A 21633-nucleotide genomic window follows, 5' to 3' on the forward strand; every position below is an offset into this window, starting at 1 on the left:
AAATGAGGGTGCAATTTGTTATGCAAATATAAATCTCAATGGTCAATTTGTAATGTAAATATAAATCTCAGGGGACGGAATGTAATTTTTCAAATTTCAGGAGTGAATCTGTATTTTATTCAAATCTTGAGGGGTGTTGATAATTTGTCCTTTTTTAAAATAATAATAATAAAAAAAGTTGAAATGTGTCATTTGGAGAAAAAAGTCATTACGACAGTGGCATGTGGCAGTTCCTTTTCTCTTTGTTTTGGCAACTAAAAAATAATCAATCTTTTTATCTTTTTATCTTTTTTTTATCACATCACCTCTTTACTTTTCTGTACATCTTTTCGTAAAAAGACAAAAAGTGTACTTATTTAGATCATCTCAAACAACTTCAAATTGTAACCTAGTCACTACAATTAGGGATTAGGTTAATATACATTTATTTTGGTAGTTAACCCGCAAACGGCTTCATTGAAGTAATAAAAAAGCTTAGTCTCTTTGGTTGAATTTTTGAATTATTTTTTCAAAATTGAAAATCTAAAACTTATTTGACTTTCACAGCATATATTTCAAAACTTTTTATGAATTCAAGTTTTGAAACAAAAACTTATTTGATTAAGATTTTCACCAACGCGTTTTCAAAACTCAATTGCCCAAGCACACAAACCTCAACTCAAAAACCCAGCCTACTAAGTAGTTTTTAATTTAGGTGATTTTTATCATTTTACTCTTAACATACACAAAAAAAAAAATATTTGTGTATGTTAGTAAAATGATAATGCAAAGGAAATATTTTTCTGATTTTATATCTATTTAATTTACATGCATTTAAAGTGGGTCTTTGGAAAGTGAGTTTTTATGTAGGTTTTTTTAGTTGTACAATATTATTGGATAAAAACTTTTTGGTATTTGGAAAGATAGTTGGTTTTTTTTTTATGGTTGGATGTGATGTTTGTGAGAGAAAAATGAAATAATTATGGGGTTGGATATAATATTTTGTTTAGATTTGTTTTTTTTAGTTTTGCAAAAAGTTTGTCTTTTTGTGTAAAAAAAAAAAAAAAACCCAACGCACATCTTCCCAAACATGTTTCACATTTTTTTATTATAAAATTACTTAATAATGAAAAACTGATGATGATTATAATTAAAATATAAGTTATTTTTTTGATTATTTATTTTTTTTAATATGTAATATTGTTAACTAAGTTAAAACACCTCAATCAAAAAAAATTAAAATAAAAAAAAGATAAAAACACTCTGCTTATACTAACAATATATTTACAAAATAATATCAAGTTTAGAATTATTTTATTTCAAACGAAAGCAAGGTTGAAAATGACAAAAAGACCCATGTAACCATTTTTTAGTGGATGAATTATTTTTATTTTTATTTTTATTTATGCGATTATGGTCTATTTTAAGAAGTATGTTAAAAATTGATTTTTTATTTTTTATATTTATTTACTTTTTACTTTTAAAAATAAAATATGTGTAAAAAAAATAGAAAGGTAATGTGATAAAAATAAATTAATTAATTAAAAAAAAAACTTTTAACTGAGTTCTCAAAATAGACCTATTTTTATTTCGGACATTGCTATACAAGTCTAAAAATTAGACTCAATTTTCAAATTTAATAATACAACAATCAATTAGATTTTTAAGATAACATTCACTCATATTTTCTTAATCATTAACCAATTATATCACCTACACTACACATCATTAAGAATTGTTTTAAAAATATAGTTAAAAGTTAATTTTTTAATTTTTTTTTAAAATATATAAAAAAATTAGAAAAATAATATAAACTAAAATAGGTTAAAAGCTAACATTTGACCACTAATCCACCTCCAAAAGAACCCTAAATTTAAAAAATTGAAACATTCGGGTCTCTAAAATTTCAAAAATGTTTCATGCCTCCTTTTTTTTCATCCCTTTTGACTCCCTCTTTTTTTCATTGATTAAATTTTTTTTTTTCTTTTTTTCCTGCTTCTCTAACCAGCGGTTGTGGGATGGTGATTAGAGGGCCTCTGTCATGACTCCTAAAATTTATCCATTTTATAGCACAGAATGCAACACAACCATTCATTATCCACACGCACCCAGTAAACAAACACAACTAGAAGAGGTCCTTCCTCTCAACCAAAACAACACATAGCAGAGAGAGAGCAACAATGGCGTGGTCCTCAACAACCTTCTCTTTTGCTTTCAAAGTCTCACCCCCAATTGCTCGCTCTTCTACTACTAGTCTTCGTACCACTCCTACCATTGTTCGCCTCTCACAATTCACCAAGAAATCCTCACTCAACCTCAGTTCCTCACACACCATATCTGGCTTCTTCCCAATCCTTCCTCGTCTCAACTTTCCCACTCCAAACCCCCCATCTCTCACCGTCGTCTCTGCAAAAGGCTACAAAATGAAAACCCACAAGGTCTTTCTCTCTATCTCTGTGTGTTTTGTCGGTAATTGAGGAATTGGGTACTTATTTTATTTGTTTTTTGGGGTGTTTTTAGGCTTCGGCGAAGCGATTTCGAGTCACGGGTAGTGGGAAGATTATGAGGAGGAGAGCTGGGAAGCAGCATTTGCTTGGAAAGAAGAATACCAAGAGGAAATTGCGACTCTCCAAGATGGTTAGGGCTTTTTTTTTTTCCCTCTTTTAACTCATTCTCAATCTCTTCTTTATGCATAATTTTATGGCCATGCGATTGTTTCACCCTTTTAGTTAATAGTTATGTGTTAGAATAGGAGGTATTAATTGCGTTTTTATTTCATTCAATTTCTCAGTTTATATATATATATATATACACGTGTGCATTGTTGTCAAATCGCAAATTGAATCCTAAATTGTCTTGCCAAAATAGAGAATAGTGAACAGTATTGAATCGTGAGTCATAAGATTAATTTTATTTAATATAAGATATAATCTTATATATCTATATAAATCATAGTGTTTAAAATGATGTAAAAATAAATATAACTAATTTTTATATATGTATATACTTATAACATCATGTATATGAATATAACTAATTGTTCTTTTCTATATGTCTTTATAGTTTGGCGAACACCATCTGATTTCATGCATTATGTAAGAGAAAACAAAAATAGAATAGAACTGAATCGTAACAAATCATAGTGAATCGCAAATTGAATTGCACAAGTCACTCAATTTCCGAATCAACATCACAATTCGAATTGTTTTTGTTAAAACTTATATTGAATCATATGAATCAAATTGTGAATCGTACGATTCTAACAACCATGCATGTATGTGTGTATATGATATGTAAAGATCACTATTAGTTCTTTAAATATGATTAGGCTTGAAAGATGAAAGCTAAAATCCATTGGTAAGATTGACATTCATTTGATCATAATTTGTTATGAAGTTTGAAGTTTTCTAAGGAATCCAATATTGGATAGCGATTTCAAGATTTCAACCCTGAAGTTATTTATTCAGCTGTTACTATGGGGCCTATTTAGATAGTATTGGGCCAAATGATCCATTCTGTGTACCAACTTGGTTGAGTTTTAATTAATGAATTTTGGAAGCCTCTTGTCTTAGAGATAAAGCTGAATTTGGATTGGTGTTCTCATAAGAATGGGTACCAGATTGATAATAGAATGACTTGTCTATTCTTAAGCTGGAGGCCTTAAGCTAGTTACTTCTGATGAATCGATAAGGTTATGATGAGGCTGATCCATGGCAAAGAAAGGGCTATTATAGGCAGGCCTTGTAAGGCTGATTATGTTCCTCCGCAAGGAAGCTTCATGGGGATTTGTAGTAGTCAATATTTGTATGTTTCGGTGCAACAATGAAGGAATTCTTAAACCTAGAAGCAAGCAGAAGTTGATATTGCCCTTTTGTTCTATTGTTTATTTTATTTTCTTTAAGAGACTTCTTATCTCCTTTCTACCTTTCTTTCCCTCAATTTTCTTTTAGATAAGTTAGCCACATTGCGAAAACCTTGAGCAGGCTGCATGTACTTACTAGCAGTGAGGAAACATATGGTGTTATGATTGAAAAATTAGTGCTTCTTAAGGAAAAAAGGCTTGGAAAGGTGCTCAATGATGAATTTGGTGTTAGAATCTAAATGGATTTTTGGTTTTACATATCAAAGATACCAGATTAGTTGTGTTAACTTCTATTGACAAAGTACGAAATAGATGGAGGCATAATACACATGCAAAAATGGAAATATTTTTGAATAAGTACCGGTGAGTATGGATATAATATAATTTTACGAGTGGACCACCTTGACAAAGTTTTAATATTTTATTTTGGCATTATTTTATATTTATTGGGTTTCTTTATTTAGTTAGGATTTAATTATTATTATTATTATTTGGGTTTCATTATTTAGTTTGGATTTAATTATTATAATTTTTTTTAATAACTTTTATCAGGATTTTCTAACATGCCTATGAATAAGCCTATATATAATAGGTTTTGTAGACTTGGTTTGGATATTAATTAATTGAAAATTGATTTGTGAAATTGGTTCCTCCCCTTTTTTCTCTGTCTGCTGCTTCTCTATATTTCTTCTTCTCCTTTACTTTTCTTCTAGTGCTACATCACATCATAGTCGTCAAGTCGTGAATCAAAATGACCTTGTACCGAATCACTAATCAAATCAAATCGTAAATCGTAAAGATTTGGTCACTTTTTATAAATTACTTAGAAAAATATATTTACACACTTAGATGTTAAATATATCTTATAAATATAAAATATTTAGACTTAAATCAATGAACATGGTGTTTTGAATGATAATCACGTTGTCTAATAGGTAAGAAGTTAAGACAGGTTCTCATGTAAGATTACCATCATACCTTTTTTTTTTATAGATATTGCTTATCAGCCATTCTTAATAAAGAAAGTAAACAAAGATAAACTCTCAATTTCTAAGTAATAATAACCTGACACCATATTGATATGTCATAAGCGTATATTCTTATTTTCTACTTCAATATTACCTCACCCATATAATATTGAAGTACATTTCTTTCAATAAAATAGCAATAGATAATTCATATTGCAAGTTACTCTTCTTTTTTTTTTTTTGATTAGCAACAAACAAGAATATATTACGGCACAAAGCCAAAGAGAGGAGGATGAGGCATCCTCAGAAAATACACTATAATTTTTTTTTAAGAAAAGAAAAAAATTAGAAGAAAGGTTAAAAACATATTGTTTGACTCACTCAATCTAATTTGATCCCATTGAAAACTCCATCATCTCCAAAATAACAACAAATTATGTATAAATGTTAGTTATTTTGTACTAAACACTATTAGAAGTTGTATTATGCCATTTTAACTATTAAAAAAAAATGGAGAAAAAAAGAATCAAAATATGCTAGTTGTCATAGTTTCAAGAATTGCATGAATCGTAAAAATTGAATCAAATCGTAAATCAATTCGTGAATCAATAGTGAACCGTGCGTTTCACTAGAGATTCACATCAAAATAGATTCACTCATAGATTCGTATCGATTTTGCAAAAAATGCAAAATCATGAATCGTAAAATTCTCATAACAAAGCATCACATGATGATGTTGACAAGGCAACTTCATGACAATTAGCTTTAAGGGAGATTGTCTGTGGTGATCATGGTGAGGGTTCTCTCAAGTATTGATTATTTTGTCCACTTGCTATTGCAGACAATGAAGGGGTTTATGTGGCTCATTTCAAACCCAAGGCCTGACTTCTTACCTTTGGGCCCCGTTTGTTTCCAGAGATGGAATGGAGGGGATTGATAGTGAGGGGATTGTTAGTGAGGGTCGTTTGTTTTCAGAGATAGAATGGAGGGGATCGATAGTGAGGGGATTAATAATGAGGGGATTGTTAGTGAGGGGATTGATAGTGAGGGGATTAGTAGTGAGAGGATTAGTAGTGAGGAGTTGTTAAATTATTTTTATATAAAATAACAAAACAAATAAAAAATATAAAAAATTAAAAATTATATTTTAAAAAAAATTTCCAATATATAAAAAATAAAAAAAATAAAAAAATTTCTAATCCCCTCACTATTTTTCTAATACCATCTCTACCTCCTCACTATGAATCCCCTCCCCAAGGGTATTAGTAATACCAAGGTATTAGTAATACCCTCCCTATCTCTCAAAACAAACAAGGTATTAGTAATACCAAGGTATTAGTTAGTCCCAAGGTATTAATAGTCCCAAGGCTATCTCTCAAAACAAACACCCCATATACTAATCCCAAGGTACTAGTAATCCTAATCCCCTTGCTATAACCCAAAACAAACGGGGCCTTGGAATCTAAGCTTTAGCAGAAATTTAGACTGTGTTTGGTTAGAGGATTTGATGAGAGAAATGGAAAGGGAAAGGGAAATAGAAAGAGAAGGAGAAAGAATTAATAGGACTCAAATTCCAAGCTATATTTGGTTGAGTTGGGAATTTGAAAAAAAAAAAGAGGCTAAGTGAATCAAAAGACAAAAAAGTGGGATTGCATTTCCCTCTCATTTTCATTTTCTCTGTGTTTTTCATGATAACCAAACAAAAAGTGGGATTATATTTCCTTTTCTCTTTCCATTTCTCTAATTAAATCCTCCAATCAAACACAACCTTAGGGGTCATTTCGCAATAGGCTAATTTAGCCAAAAGGTTAAAAAGTCATTTAAAAAAAGCCAAAAAATCAAAAGTCCGTACAAAAAAGCACGTTTTTACATAAAAAGCCATTCCTAAATACTTCTGTTTTTTTCACCCATATTTTAGCCAAAGAGCCACAAAAAAAAACCACTTCCCCAACAAACCTTTGAATATTGTGATGTCATCGATATTTCTTTGTTTTTAGATTTTTCCCCCCCTTTCTAAAGCTTTGGCTAGTAAAATTACTTGGATAAAAGATAGTGGTTGTTGGATACAAATAGCCTTTCTCTGCAATGAGAGAGAGCTTGGACCTTGAAAATTTAATGAGTAACATTTACCCAAATGAATGATGTTATGACATCTAGGGAAATGAACTAGTTGCCCATATCTCATGAAAAACAAAATGGACACATTTTAAATAATCATTGCTAATATATATATGCATATATATATCAGTGATTGGTTGATATTACCATTGATCTGGAATCATAGTTTCTGATTTTCTGATAGAGAATTGTTTACGAGTAAGAAAAATAAATTCAAAAGAATAGAACATATGCTGATATCAGTACGTTGATCCTTCAGTTGTATCTCAATTTTGATTGAATTTTGTTCTCTTACAGCTACAAGTTAACCGCAGTGACTATGACAATGTCATTGGTGCCTTGCCATATCTGAAGGTAAATCGACAAAATTAGAGGTGATGTTTCAATTGTTTTGGAAGATGATTTCTCCCGTTTTGTGTAAACTATAATCTGTTAATGGTTTAAGTTCTCCTAATCAACTTGTGTAATGAAATTTTTTAACCTTGAAGTTCAAATTCAGTTTTATTGAGTACACGGAAATGCAGTCGTAGGATGAACACAACACACACAATATGATGAAGTTGACTTTCATGGGGATTGAGTTTTGCACAGCTTTGTTCCTTGCAGCTTTCAAGCACTGGTAACTTTGGCTTTCTTGGCACTGCATTGGGGTGTTTTTATTTATTTATTGTGTAGCATGCCAAGACTAGTTAACAGATAGTTGTATCAAATTAAAGGGTCTACTTAAATTTGCATCATTATTGGTTTCAGTTAACTGATGTTTATTTTTTTATCAACCATTAGCAAGTAAGTTGACCATCGATAATTGGTATTTTTGGGCAAAATTTTGATGGCTCTTTAAACCACTGCTATGTGGTAGAACTGTTAGGTTTTATCTATAATGGGTTTGCTTGATTAACCATTTCCTCTCTGTAGAGGCTTAACTTTGAAATATTTGTTATCCTAGCACAACTCCATGGTCATGAATGTCTATCCCATCTTCTTTTGCCTCATGATCTTGCACCATATTTCTCAAACATTTTATTTTTATTTTTGCAATTTTTCTTTTGGAAAAATTACGACTATAGTTCTTATAGTTTTTCTTTTGTGTCAATTTAGTTTTTGTAGTTGTAATTACATCAATTTTACCTTTGAATTTTTCACATTCTATCAATTCAGTCCAATTGATAATGGCTCTTCAAAAACTTCACTAAAACCAAGGAGCAAACTAGTGTATTCACTCTCCTAAAAGTGATTGAGGGGTTGGCATCCAATTTGAAATGTTGCATTCTTTTTTTAATGCATTATTTCAGCCTTGATTTCTGTTCAATTTCTTGATGGATGTTATCAATTGGACTAAATTAACACAATGTGAAAAATGAAAGAGTGAAATTGCTATAATTGGAACTACGTAGATCAAATCGACACAAGAGGTGAATTATAGAGGCTAAGGTATAATTTTACTGTTTTATACATCTCTGGGGATTGTATGCTTTTTTCACCATGTAAAAATTTGTTCTATGCCATTATGCGGTAGTTCATTCCTGCAAAAAAAAATCACTTTAACCAGATACCGATAGCTCTTTGATCGGAACACATTTTTGTCAGTAGTAAATATGATTTTTAAAATAAATTGTTAACAAAAATGTATTCCGATCGAGGGGCTATCGATATTCGATCAACGTGATTTTTTTGCAGGGATGAAGTACTGGACGAGCTCTACATATTGAACGGTTCAGATTATTGAAACGGGACTCGTGGTGAGTTCTACAGGTCCAACAGATCCAATAGTACGGTCTAGTCCACTTTGTGGACTAGAGAAATGCCCATCCCTTTCTCTTACTGTAAGGTCTCTCCTAAATGGCCATTCTGTGATAATGTTAGGTTCATTACCTCCTAACATGTTTGCTATGGTCAATTGCAACTTCTTTTCACAACACAGTTGTAATCTAACCTAGGGGAGGGGAGGGGAGGTGAGACTCGAAACCCAGACTTGGGGTCTAGTAAAAGGGGCCCTTACCACTTGGGCTACCCTTTTGTCTCAACTGCATAATGTTGTTGAGAGCAAGGCAGGCAAGTGGTATGACAAAGAACTGATGAAACTTTTGAGTTTTATATAAATGGATTGCATAGTGCTCTTATTAAATTCCTATTAATAGTGAGAGATCTAATAGCACATGCATGCTATTTTCTCCTATACTTTTCAGAAAAATGTTTCTTAATTGAGGATTGCAATAATCTATTTACCCTAATCTCTTCTAGTTAAATGCCCATCTTGCATAAATTATATGTATATTTTATGGGTCATTATTTAGTAATTTTATTTTCACAAACTAATTTCTATCCCGTCATACATTTAATGAAGATTTTTCTTAATATACTTTTGTCCTAGAATAAAAATATCTAGGACACAAATATCATGATATCCATATCTTGTTGCACCCAAATCCTAAATCTAAGACACCACAACTATCCTCCATCACTTGCGCCACCTCTCTTCCGTCATCTCTTCGTGTTGTCTCTTTCTCTTTTGCTTGCAACCACATTCCGCTATGAGTCATACATGCTTACAAGTCTCTCGCCGCGAAACCACTCACTTTTGAGTTGACTGTGGAGGTCTATGATGGAAAGGGAATGAGCTGACAGAGTGGTGACAGAGTGGTGGTAACGGCCGCGAATGATGAGTTGGTGGATGAAAGAAAATTTTGAGCTTTGAAATTAAAGATGAGGGTATTATTAGAATCAATGGATGTGTATTGAGAATTTTTTTTATTTTTTTGATATATATACTAAAAAAGTGTTCATTAAGTATGTGCATTGAGTGGAATCGGTGCGAATAGAATTACCCTTTATTATTGTTCTATTGATATGTTGTAGTCATCTTTTCAACCAATTCTTAAAGAAATTACATACAATTTGATCCATACCCTTAATGGTGGCTATTAGCATATAAGAAAACGAACGCAAAGAATTTGATCAAAACAATGCATATGTAGTCCTCGTTTGGAACGTGCTAATCCGAACTTTCTCTTGATATTTTACCAGAATCAGTAAGAACAGAATTTGATGAATGGCATGCTGCCTATTCCCGTGCCTATTCATATTTAAATAAAAACAGAGAATTATCAATCAGAAAAGCTATAGTCCATTTCTCTATCCGTTTTAGCATTCCATGGATTTGGAAATGGGACTTTGCATGTGACTACCAGAATAAGATCCCCCGATTAAAAAGAATTTATTTTATCAAATGGTGGGATAAAATGGATCTCAAAGATCTCCTTCCGAAAATTCAACAGCATACCAAGGCTTGTTGGGAATCAATTAAACAACCAGCCTTACCAGCACCCTCTTCTCCAGTTACCAATCCCTTTGTCCAAATGCAAAAGGAGTTAAAACAGAAGTTCCCTAATCTTTCAGATAATGAATTAATTCTTAAAAGCATGGATTATCTGAAAGAACAATTCCTTCAATCCGTTAATCCAGAAGATGACACCTCTATGAGGTCAGGCACCAGTCATACCCAATCAGAATCCGAGGCTGATCCAATCGACCACGTGTTAGCAGGAGAGTCTCAATCAGAAGATGAAGCAGAACTCAATCTTGGAGATTTTTGGGATTCCTTTACAGCTGCACTAGCGGATAAGATGGCTCAAGACAAAGGCAATAAAGGAAAGGGCCCCGAGCTTTAGAGCGTCGGCACAACAGGACAAGCGACTTTTCAGAAAGCAGATACCCCATCAGTATCAGGGATAAAGCTGTTCCCCACTTCCGCCAACTTTGAAGATAAGAAGATAGGTGTAATCTATCGGTGCAATGAGAGACTTCCACCTGTCCTTATGTAATAATTGTATCTTATCTTCTTTTGTCTATTTAAGGGAAGGTCCTCACCCTTGTTGAGGCAGACTTTAGAAATTTTCAGCTCTTAAATTTCTTTCTCCTTTCTTTTGTAATCTCTTTCAAAACCCCCTCTTGTAAAATATTTTACTTCCTCAATAAAAGTTTGCTAAGCGTATTTCAATATGTATGCCCTCTGTTGACCTATTAGAACAGTTATTAACCTTTTTAGACTTCTGGCAAACCCAAAAACAGCATTACCTTAATACTCATGTAGATCTCTATACCCAACAGTATATAGCTGAACGTCTAGCCGAGTGTGATCAGAGGATTGCAGAGTTGCAGGTTCTAATCAACGAGAATCTGGTGGCTTGGGCGGCCAGAAGGCCTCCGCCACCCCAACAGTAAAGGTATATGAGATCATATATGTCCTAATTTATTTTATTTATGTCATTATTATGTGTGTATTAATTCTTGGGTTTGTGCTTATGTAAGGTTAATTAAAGATTAGGGTTAGTGGGACGTCACCCAAGTCGCGTAGGGTTTAGGTCGTGTTGCAGAGAGTGCGTTGACCGTTGGATGCCCGTAAGTCGTTGACAGACGTGCTAATCTTACCTTTAGTGAGCATCTTACCCTAAACCCTAAACCCTAAACCCTAATCCGTATAGGTGTTCGAGTGTTCGAACCCTAATGCGTGAGAAATGGTAAGTAAACGCCGTATTTACATATCTGCTACTGTGCAGGAGAATCCGTATAGGTGTTCGAGTGTTCGAACCGTAATGTGCAAGAAATGGTATGGAAACCCCGTATTTACATATCTGCCACTGTGCAAGAGAATCTGTATAGGTGTTCTATTGTTCGAACCGTAATGCGCAAGAAATGGTATGTAAACCCCGTATTTACATATCTGCCACTGTGTAGGAGAATCCGTATAGGTGTTTGAGTTTTCGAACCGTAATGCGCAAGAAATGTTATGTAAACCCCGTATTTACATATCTGCCACTGTGTCGGAGAATCCGTATAGGTGTTCGAGTGTTCGAACCGTAATGCGCAAGAAATGGTATGTAAACCCCGTATTTACATATCTGCCACTGTGCAGGAGAATCCGTATAGGTGTTCGAGTGTTCGAACCCTAATGCGTGAGAAATGGTATGTAAGCGCCGTATTTACATATCTGCCACTGTGCAGGAGAATCTGTATAGGTGTTCGAGTGTTCGAACCGTAATGCGCAAGAAATGGTATGTAAACCCCGTATTTACATATCTGCCACTGTGCAGGATAATCCATATAAGTGTTCGAGTTTTCGAACCCTAATGCCTGAGAAATGGTAAGTAAACGCCGTATTTACATATCTGCCGCTGTGCAGGAGAATCCGTATAGGTGTTCGAGTGTTCGAACCCTAATGCGTGTGAAATGGTAAGTACACGCCGTATTTACATATCTGTCACTGTGCAGGAGAATCCGTATAGGTGTTCGAGTGTTCGAACCGTAATGCCTGAGATATGGTAAGTGAACGCCGTATTTACATATCTGCCACTGTGCAGGATAATCCGTATAGGTGTTCGAGTGTTCGAACCGTAATGCATGAGATATGGTAAGTAAACGCCGTATTTACATCTCTGCCACTGTGCAGGAGAATCCGTATAGGTGTTCGAGTGTTCGAACCGTAATGCGTGTGAAATGGTAAGTAAACGCCGTATTTACATATCTGCCACTGTGCAGGAGAATCCGTATAGATGTTCGAGTGTTCGAACCGTAATGCATGAGATATGGTAAGTAAACGCTGTATTTACATATCTGCCACTGTGCAGGATAATCCGTATAGGTGTTCGAGTTTTCGAACCCTAATGCATGAGAAATGGTAAGTAAACGCCGTATTTACATATCTGCCGCTGTGCAGGAGAATCCGTATAGGTGTTCGAGTGTTCGAACCCTAATACGTGTGAAATGGTAAGTACACGCCGTATTTACATATCTGTCACTGTGCAGGATAATCCGTATAGGTGTTCGAGTGTTCGAACCGTAATGCATGAGATATGGAGAATCCGTATAGGTGTTCGAGGGTTCGAACCCTAATGCGTGAGAAATGGTATGTAAACGCCGTATTGACATATCTGCCACTGTGCAGGAAAATCCGTATAGGTGTTCGAGTGTTCGAACCCTAATGCGTGAGAAACGGTAAGTAAACGCCGTATTCACATATCTGCCACTGTGCAGGAGAATCCGTATAGGTGTTCGAGGGTTCGAACCCTAATGCGTGAGAAATGGTATGTAAACGCCGTATTTACATATCTGCCACTGTGCAGGAGAATCCGTATAGGTGTTCGAGTGTTCGAACCCTAATGCGTGAGAAACTGTAAGTAAACGCCGTATTTACATATCTGCCACTGTGCAGGAGAATCCGTATAGGTGTTCGAGGGTTCGAACCCTAATGCGTGAGAAATGGTATGTAAACGCCATATTTACATATCTGCCACTGTGCAGGAGAATCCGTATAGGTGTTCGAGTGTTCGAACCCTAATGCGTGAGAAACTGTAAGTAAACGCCGTATTTACATATCTGCCACTGTTACTAAAACTTGGCTCTGATACCATGAAAGATGCTCACTAAAGGTAAGATTAGCACGTCTGTCAACGACTTACGGGCATCCAACGGTCAACGCACTCTCTGCAACACGACCTAAACCCTACGCGACTTGGGTGACGTCCCACTAACCCTAATCTTTAATTAACCTTACATAAGCACAAACCCAAGAATTAATACACACATAATAATGACATAAATAAAATAAATTAGGACATATATGATCTCATATACCTTTACTGTTGGGGTGGCGGAGGCCTTCTGGCCGCCCAAGCCACCAGATTCTCGTTGATTAGAACCTGCAACTCTGCAATCCTCTGATCACACTCGGCTAGACGTTCAGCTATATACTGTTGGGTATAGAGATCTACAGGAGTATTAAGGAAATGCTGTTTTTGGGTTTGCCAGAAGTCTAAAAAGGTTAATAACTGTTCTAATAGGTCAACAGAGGGCATACATATTGAAATACGCTTAGCAAACTTTTATTGAGGAAGTAAAATATTTTACAAGAGGGGGTTTTGAAAGAGATTACAAAAGAAAGGAGAAAGAAATTTAAGAGCTGAAAATTTCTAAAGTCTGCCTCAACAAGGGTGAGGACCTTCCCTTAAATAGACAAAAGAAGATAAGATACAATTATTACATAAGGACAGGTGGAAGTCTCTCATTGCACCGATAGATTACACCTATCTTCTTATCTTCAAAGTTGGCGGAAGTGGGGAACAGCTTTATCCCTGATACTGATGGGGTATCTGCTTTCTGAAAAGTCGCTTGTCCTGTTGTGCCGACGCTCTAAAGCTCGGGGCCCTTTCCTTTATTGCCTTTGTCTTGAGCCATCTTATCCGCTAGTGCAGCTGTAAAGGAATCCCAAAAATCTCCAAGATTGGGTTCTGCTTCATCTTCTGATTGAGACTCTCCTGCTAACACGTGGTCGATTGGATCAGCCTCGGATTCTGATTGGGTATGACTGGTGCCTGACCTCATAGAGGTGTCATCTTCTGGATTAACGGATTGAAGGAATTGTTCTTTCAGATAATCCATGCTTTTAAGAATTAATTCATTATCTGAAAGATTAGGGAACTTCTGTTTTAACTCCTTTTGCATTTGGACAAAGGGATTGGTAACTGGAGAAGAGGGTGCTGGTAAGGCTGGTTGTTTAACTGATTCCCAACAAGCCTTGGTATGCTGTTGAATTTTCGGAAGGAGATCTTTGAGATCCATTTTATCCCACCATTTGATAAAATAAATTCTTTTTAATCGGGGGATCTTATTCTGGTAGTCACATGCAAAGTCCCATTTCCAAATCCATGGAATGCTAAAACGGATAGAGAAATGGACTATAGCTTTTCTGATTGATGATTCTCTGTTTTTATTTAAATATGAATAGGCACGGGAATAGGCAGCATGCCATTCATCAAATTCTGTTCTTACTGATTCTGGTAAAATATCAAGAGAAAGTCCGAACTTATCCCACCAAACGAGGAACCAGGAAGGGACATCGTTTTTGAGAACATCGGACGTGATACGGATAAACCAAGAATGATTCTTGATAGGGTTCTGGTAGTAGAAGACCTGAGTAAAGGCATCAATATAGTCCCAGTAAGAGTATTTGGTCTGTTTGTTCCGTAGATCAATATCTCGGGTGGTATGCGGATGGATGCCCCAAGTAGAAATGGGCATAATCTGACGGATAACCATTTTACTGAATTGGATGGGACTGGCAGTCTTGTTGGCATCATGCAAAGTATGCTTGATTTCAACAGCTCCAGTTTCAACAAGTATCTGTTCGTAAATATACCTGTATTGATCAAAATGAGGGGGTGACTGTTGGGTGGTGAGATAACGGCGTTTAATCTCCCACGGATCTATCATCCACTGTTCATCGGATGGTTCAATCCAAAGAACAGTTTCGTCAGAAAGACTGTTTGGCGTATACGGATCTTCCGGCCTCAGGAGAACATCCCTTGCCGTTGGGTTACTGGTTTGACCTCCTCGAGAGAGGGGTGGATATTCGGATGGATCATAGCGAGGGTTAGAACCCCGGCCACGACCTCGACCTCTTTGGCCTCTACTGGTCATTTGCTGATTTCTGCAAATATTCACGGGTCAAAAAGTCAGGCAAAGAGTTAGTTTCTCCTTTAATATATTCAATATCAAAATCGAAATTGGATAAATAACCTTGCCAGCTTACAAATATCTGTTTAGAAACAAGATTTTTAATATCCTGTTTAAATATCTGTCTAGCAGCAGAGCAATCAACTCTGATGAGAAAATGCTGGTTTAATAAATCATCCTGGAATTTCATAACACATTTTACAATGGCTAAGCATTCCTGTTTAATGGTCGGATAATTTAAAGCAGCTTGATTCCAATGCCCAGAATGAAAACGTAGAAGTTCTTCTTTCTGAGTTTTGGGATTAAACTGTTTTAAAATACCACCAAATCCTTCATTGGAAGCATCGGTTTCAACAATTTTCTTCCATTCAGGATTAGGTAAATTGAGACAAGGTAACTGTTGGACTTTAGCTTTAATTTTCTGGACTGCTAAAGTATGTTCTGGTGTCCAAGGTGGAGGATTCTTCCTTAACCTGGAATACAAAATGTTAGCATCGGCAGATAAATTATGATAATAGTCTCTAATATAATTAAGACTTCCTAAAAATCTCTATAATTGAGTTTTGTCTTTAATTTCATCTGAAAATTTAGAGGCAAACTCCATGCTTCTGTTAATAGGAATAATACTACCATTAGAAATATTATGTCCTAAATATCTGATGGTGGTTTGAAACAATTGCATTTTTGGGGCAGATAAAACCAAACCATTTCTGATAATAACATTCTTAAAAATATTAAGATGTTTTACATGCTGGTCAATTGATGAAGAAAAAATTAAAACATCATCAATATATGATAAGGTAAATTCTGTAAATGGATTAAAAATATCATTCATGATATGCTGGAATTCTGATGGTGCATTTTTTAAACCAAATGGCATAACATTCCATTCGTAATGCCCAAAAGGTACTGTAAAAGCTGTTTTATAGCGATCCTGTTCAGCAATCTCAACTTGCCAATATCCTGATTTAAGATCGAATTTAGAGAAGATTATGGCATCCTGGAGACGATCTAAGAGATCCTTTTTGTTCGGAATAGGATATCTAATCCATTTTAACTTATCATTTAACGGTTTATAGTTAATCACAAGGCGGGGAACACCTCGCTCTAACTCTGCATTTTTATTGACATAAAAAGCGGTACAACTCCACGGGGAGTGACTAGATCGGATAAGTTTCTTAGTAAGAAGATCTTGAATTTCTGTTTTACATAATTCCATATATTCCTTTTTCATTTGACTGGGTCGAGCTCTAGTTGGAATATATTTTTCATCAAAATCGGGTTCATATGGTAAAGTTACAATATACTTTTTGCGATTCCAAAAAGCATTAGGTACAGTACCACAGACTTCTGTTTGAAATTCTTTTTCAATCAATTTAATTTTTTGTTGAAAAGAACTTTGCTGTAGTCTTTGTTCTGTTGTCAAAAAAGAAACTTCTTTTTGAATCAAATTTATCTGGTTTTGTTTGACAGAAATTAAATCACGAATTTGATCTAATTCTTTAGTATACGGTTGAGTAATAAATTCAAAAATAACTGATTTTCCTTGTAATTGGGAGTAAATTCCTGTTGAATCAATTTTCTGAATAGGCATCAAAAGACATAAAAAAGGTGTGCCTAAAATGATATTTGTCGCAAGATTTCTGACTAGTACAAAGGATGTGGGAAGACAGAGATCTTCATTGCAAATATAAGCTTCTGGAATTTTATACCTGATTTGGAGAGAATTTCCACTTGCACTGGTAAGACTCTGGGTAGTTTTTTCAAAGTATCTGGTTGGAACTATACCTTCTTGGATACAGTTCATATCTGCTCCACTATCAACTAAGGCAATGGCATCCTTAATGATAAAATTCGGTTTAATCATAAAAGAAATTTTGATATACCATTTCTGAAAAGTGACTTGATTAACAAGTAATAGATAAGGAGTAGAAGATTCTGGTTCATTCTTGTTAAGATCAAGTTTTTGTTCAGTTTCTTTTTCTTTCTGTTTGGGAATTTGGGTATGAAGATATTTTATATCTTTGATGGTAGCTTCACTGGCAGTCTGCAAGTGTTTAACTTCTGTTTTTAGAACATTAATTTTCATTTTTAAATCCTGGAGAGTAGTTGGTTGTTCCACTACTGTTTTAGTTTGAATTCTATTAATGACTGTTTGAAGATTATAAGAATAATCGGGTATGGGAGGAGTGTCCGTTATTGTCTGCTGATGTTCATAGCACATTTTTAAATATTTTATTTTTATTTCTGGATCCTGGATCTGGTCTGCAACAGCAAGCATATCCTTTTGTGTATCTGTTAAAACATTTATACTACTGGGTTCTCCTAAGTTTAAACCATTCATTTCCACTATGGATTTCCAGTAATTAATTTCTGATATTTGTTCCTGATTAGTACTACAGGGACATGGTTCTTCTGGATCATCTTCATTAGAGGAGGAAGAGTATAACTGGTTAAGCTCATCATCAGAAGGGATTTCATCTTCTGTTGAGATTTCTTCAGCTTCTAAGGCTTGGATTAACTGGTCTTTAATGTCTGGATCAAGATTTAATTCATTGACCTTGGATTTAGCTTTAGATCTACATCTATTAGCATAATGTCCTGTTTGGCCACATTTGTAGCATTTAACTTCGGATTTGGATTTTCCTTTAGATTTATTAGTGGATTTTTTCGGATAAAACTTCTTGGTAGGTTTGGGATAGCTAGTCTTTGGACTAGACTTCTTTCTGTAAGGTTTGGAGGATTTTTTATGGATAATTTTTCTGGATTTTGCTGGGTATTTAATACCTGGCTCATATGCAAACTGGTCACAGAATTCTCCTAATTCTTTTCTTCCTGTTAAGTTTTGTTGTTTCATTTGATACTGGAGTTTAAGGTCATTACAAAGAGAAAGGCCTTCATCTGTGATAATGGACACAAGTTGTCCATAAGTATACTGTTCGTAAGGAATAGACATCCGGTCATGACGGTCCCGAAGTTTTTTCCTAACACGTTCGGCAAAGAGGGTAGGAAGGCCATCAATAAATTTGGCTTTCCAATGAGTACTGTTAGCATCAGGGCGTTGAGTAACCTTAAGGAGAAAAACATCCTTATACCACCGAAAATGGGTTAAAGATGGACAACGCAAGTTCTGGAGAAGCTCACGACCACGGTCCTGAGTAGAAGTACTGGTACCAATAAAATGGTAGATAACTGTTTGGATAAGGGTATAAACAGCATCAGACTGTTGGACTTGCTGGTTGGTAGTCGGATCGAGTTCAAGCTTAATAGCAGTAAGGATTTCTGTTTGTTGGAGTGGAGTAATAATATTATCCCACCATCCTTTGAGGATTCCGGTAAAGCCATTAATAATAAATTTAGCAATGGCTTGGTCATTATTACTGTATTGACGACATACAGTAGCATACATCATCATCTGGTGTAATTTTTTGTAAATACCAAATTCAGATTCACCATCGATATTCCACTCATAAATGGTTTTACCATGGTAACTATTCTGTTCATTAAGATAGGATTCTTCATAAAGAATATCTGGCGGAGTTGGTCTAGAATAGTAATTTCTGGTATGAGGTAGAAAAGCTGGTTTAGAAGAACTATAATAGTTCATCTTATTAACAGATGATGGTTCTTGGAAATTCAATTGAATCTCCTGAATTTGTGCAGGTGATAACGTGTCCTGGTCAGGGTTGGTTTCTGCTCGTAACATGTGGATAGATCCACTGCTAGATTGTTCTGGTGGTCTAGGAGGTTCAGGCGGGCGAACATTAAGATTCTGCATTTTCTGTAAAAGAGTGTCTATAAACTCAGTATTAGACGATTTTAACTTAAAGTTAGTGATGTCTAATGATGGTTTAATAGATACTGGATGCAGAGTCGAGACTCCTGTAACTGGTGGAGTTAAGGTTCTATCCTTAAAGGTAGTAACAGCTTCTTCAACACGAGTTAATTGTTTACTGATGGTTTGACAGATAAGATTAGTATAATTATTCTGTCTTACGAGTAAAGTATCTGTTTTACTTAATTTTGCTGATTGTGCATCAATATATGCAGTAGCAGATAAGGGTTGTCTGGTAGTTTCACCATTAGGAACAAGCTCTAGGGCTTGGGCAGGAGGGTGAATAGAATGAACTATTTGTCCTTCTGTAGTAGTCCAAGCTTTATACTGATCTTCAATAGCGGTTAAGCAAGGTTGGGTTACAGATTGATACCATTCAACAAAGGGTATTATTTTCTGATGTAACTCAAGATGTTGGTAGAATTGAGTTTTATATTCTGTTAATTGTTCAGGAGTATGATTGGCAAAATACCAATTCCTAAATTCTTTGTATTGGTTCTGGTTAAATTCCTGGTTAATTATTTTTCGATTTTCACTTCCTGGTGTAAAATCCATTAAATATCAAAATTCATATCACTGGCCGTAGGGCTATCTGGTGAGGGTTGTGTAGGTTGGGTATACACACCATGAGGAATTCTATTTTGAGAAAGACGGATTCTTTGAATTTCTGAAGTCATAGGATCCTCCTGTGGATCACTAGGTGGTCTACTAGGAGGCCTAGAAGGTATCTGTTGAAGTATATTTTCTATTTGTCTTCTGGTTGGTGCATTATCTACTGAATGACGGCTGGATTCGGGATAGTCCACTTGGTAAGGAGGAACAGATCTAAAACTGTTATTTGAAAAACTTCTAGGTGCAGTTCTAAAACTGGCATTAGAAGAATTACTTCTAGGAAGTAAAGGTTTCTGGAATTGGAGATAAACATGACCTCCTTGAGTCTGAATAACATCATCGATGTTATGTTGGATCATAGGTTTGGGTGGTACGGCATTAGGAATTTCCCACCTATCTGGAAAAGTGATGTCTTTCCAAGCAATCATCTTGGGGACAGCAACTTGGCTACTGTAGAGGTTAGTCTCAATTAGGACTGTTTGCCTGTTTCAGTTTTCTTTTTTACATAAGGGTTTAAAGTTGTTAAAGCCTTTATGTAGATTCGGGAATGTACAGAAAAGAGTGGAGTACCTGGTTTATAATTATACCCATGAGTTAAAACTCTGAGTTCTAAAACATTAGATAGATTAGCATCACATAAGGCAACACTAAGATTCGGATAAATATCAAAATATACTGGTCCATGAGACAAACTTGTCTCAATAGCTCCCATAAGTGAAGCTCGCCAATCAAGGCAGCGTCCATCACGAAGGGTGCATTGAATACTGGTGTTTTGACCAAGAAGGGTCAAAGGTTTGAATGCAATCTGTACCAATCCTATATGGATGTACTTATAATCTTTCAGAAAAGGGACAAAATCATTGATATGGATTAATCTAATAATTTCATCATTATTCTGGATACAAGATGCATGTTCAAATGTCTTGATAATTGTTCGGCTAAGGAATTGGAATTTTCCTTTTCTGTATATGGTGTAGGGATCTACTGATGGTATGGTCCATTTGTCTAGGGCCTGTTTAACATCCTGATATGCAACTAATTCTGCTGCTTCGGCTAATGAGGAAACAGTATTTCCTGCAGTTGTTACTGATTCAGTTCCTGGTATTTCTACGGTATTGTCATTTTGTTCAGACATGGTTGTATTGTGATCATATATGTCTAATTTATTAAATTCCTATTAATAGTGAGAGATCTAATAGCACATGCATGCTATTTTCTCCTATACTTTTCAGAAAAATGTTTCTTAATTGAGGATTGCAATAATCTATTTACCCTAATCTCTTCTAGTTAAATGCCCATCTTGCATAAATTATATGTATATTTTATGGGTCATTATTTAGTAATTTTATTTTCACAAACTAATTTCTATCCCTTCATACATTTAATGAAGATTTTTCTTAATATACTTTTGTCCTAGAATAAAAATATCTAGGACACAAATATCATGATATCCATATCTTGTTGCACCCAAATCCTAAATCTAAGACACCACAACTATCCTCCATCACTTGCGCCACCTCTCTTCCGTCATCTCTTCGTGTTGTCTCTTTCTCTTTTGCTTGCAACCACATTCCGCTATGAGTCATACATGCTTACAAGTCTCTCGCCGCGAAACCACTCACTTTTGAGTTGACTGTGGAGGTCTATGATGGAAAGGGAATGAGCTGACAGAGTGGTGACAGAGTGGTGGTAACGGCCGCGAATGATGAGTTGGTGGATGAAAGAAAATTTTGAGCTTTGAAATTAAAGAT

At 35.1% G+C, this 21633-nt stretch overlaps 1 protein-coding gene across 14 annotated transcripts; it reads left to right on the top strand.

The window, feature by feature from the left end:
* Nucleotides 1-1274: 1274 nt before the first annotated feature.
* On the top strand, nt 1275-21159 carry LOC145789251 (large ribosomal subunit protein bL35c-like). Of its 14 annotated transcripts, none has more exons than XM_082911190.1 (4): nt 1275-2417; nt 2500-2616; nt 7225-7281; nt 20860-21159. In XM_082911190.1, exons 1-4 carry the CDS (start codon nt 2160-2162, stop codon nt 20908-20910), a joined length of 483 nt encoding a protein of 160 aa, XP_082767316.1. In that variant the 5' UTR covers nt 1275-2159; the 3' UTR covers nt 20911-21159. The 14 variants fall into 14 exon arrangements, with proteins under 14 accessions (XP_082767316.1, XP_082767323.1, XP_082767319.1 ...); XM_082911197.1 differs by lacking the exon at nt 20860-21159 and adding an exon at nt 17838-18259 and having other exon boundaries at nt 7225-7301; XM_082911193.1 differs by lacking the exon at nt 20860-21159 and adding an exon at nt 17830-18259.
* Nucleotides 21160-21633: the final 474 nt, after the last annotated feature.

This window comes from Camellia sinensis, unplaced genomic scaffold, assembly GCF_055761805.1.
Source record: "Camellia sinensis isolate YWXY unplaced genomic scaffold, ASM5576180v1 Unanchor10, whole genome shotgun sequence".
Lineage (NCBI taxonomy): Eukaryota > Viridiplantae > Streptophyta > Magnoliopsida > Ericales > Theaceae > Camellia > Camellia sinensis.

Bases quoted from the DNA above. Each gene is read 5' to 3' on its own strand.
- LOC145789251 (XM_082911186.1), top strand. From the start codon at position 2,160: ATGGCGTGGTCCTCAACAACCTTCTCTTTTGCTTTCAAAGTCTCACCC. The intron at 2,418-2,499 runs GTCTTTCTCTCT...GGGTGTTTTTAG, and splicing joins ACAAAATGAAAACCCACAAG to GCTTCGGCGAAGCGATTTCG. The intron at 7,282-17,837 runs GTAAATCGACAA...TTAGTACTACAG, and splicing joins GTGCCTTGCCATATCTGAAG to GGACATGGTTCTTCTGGATC.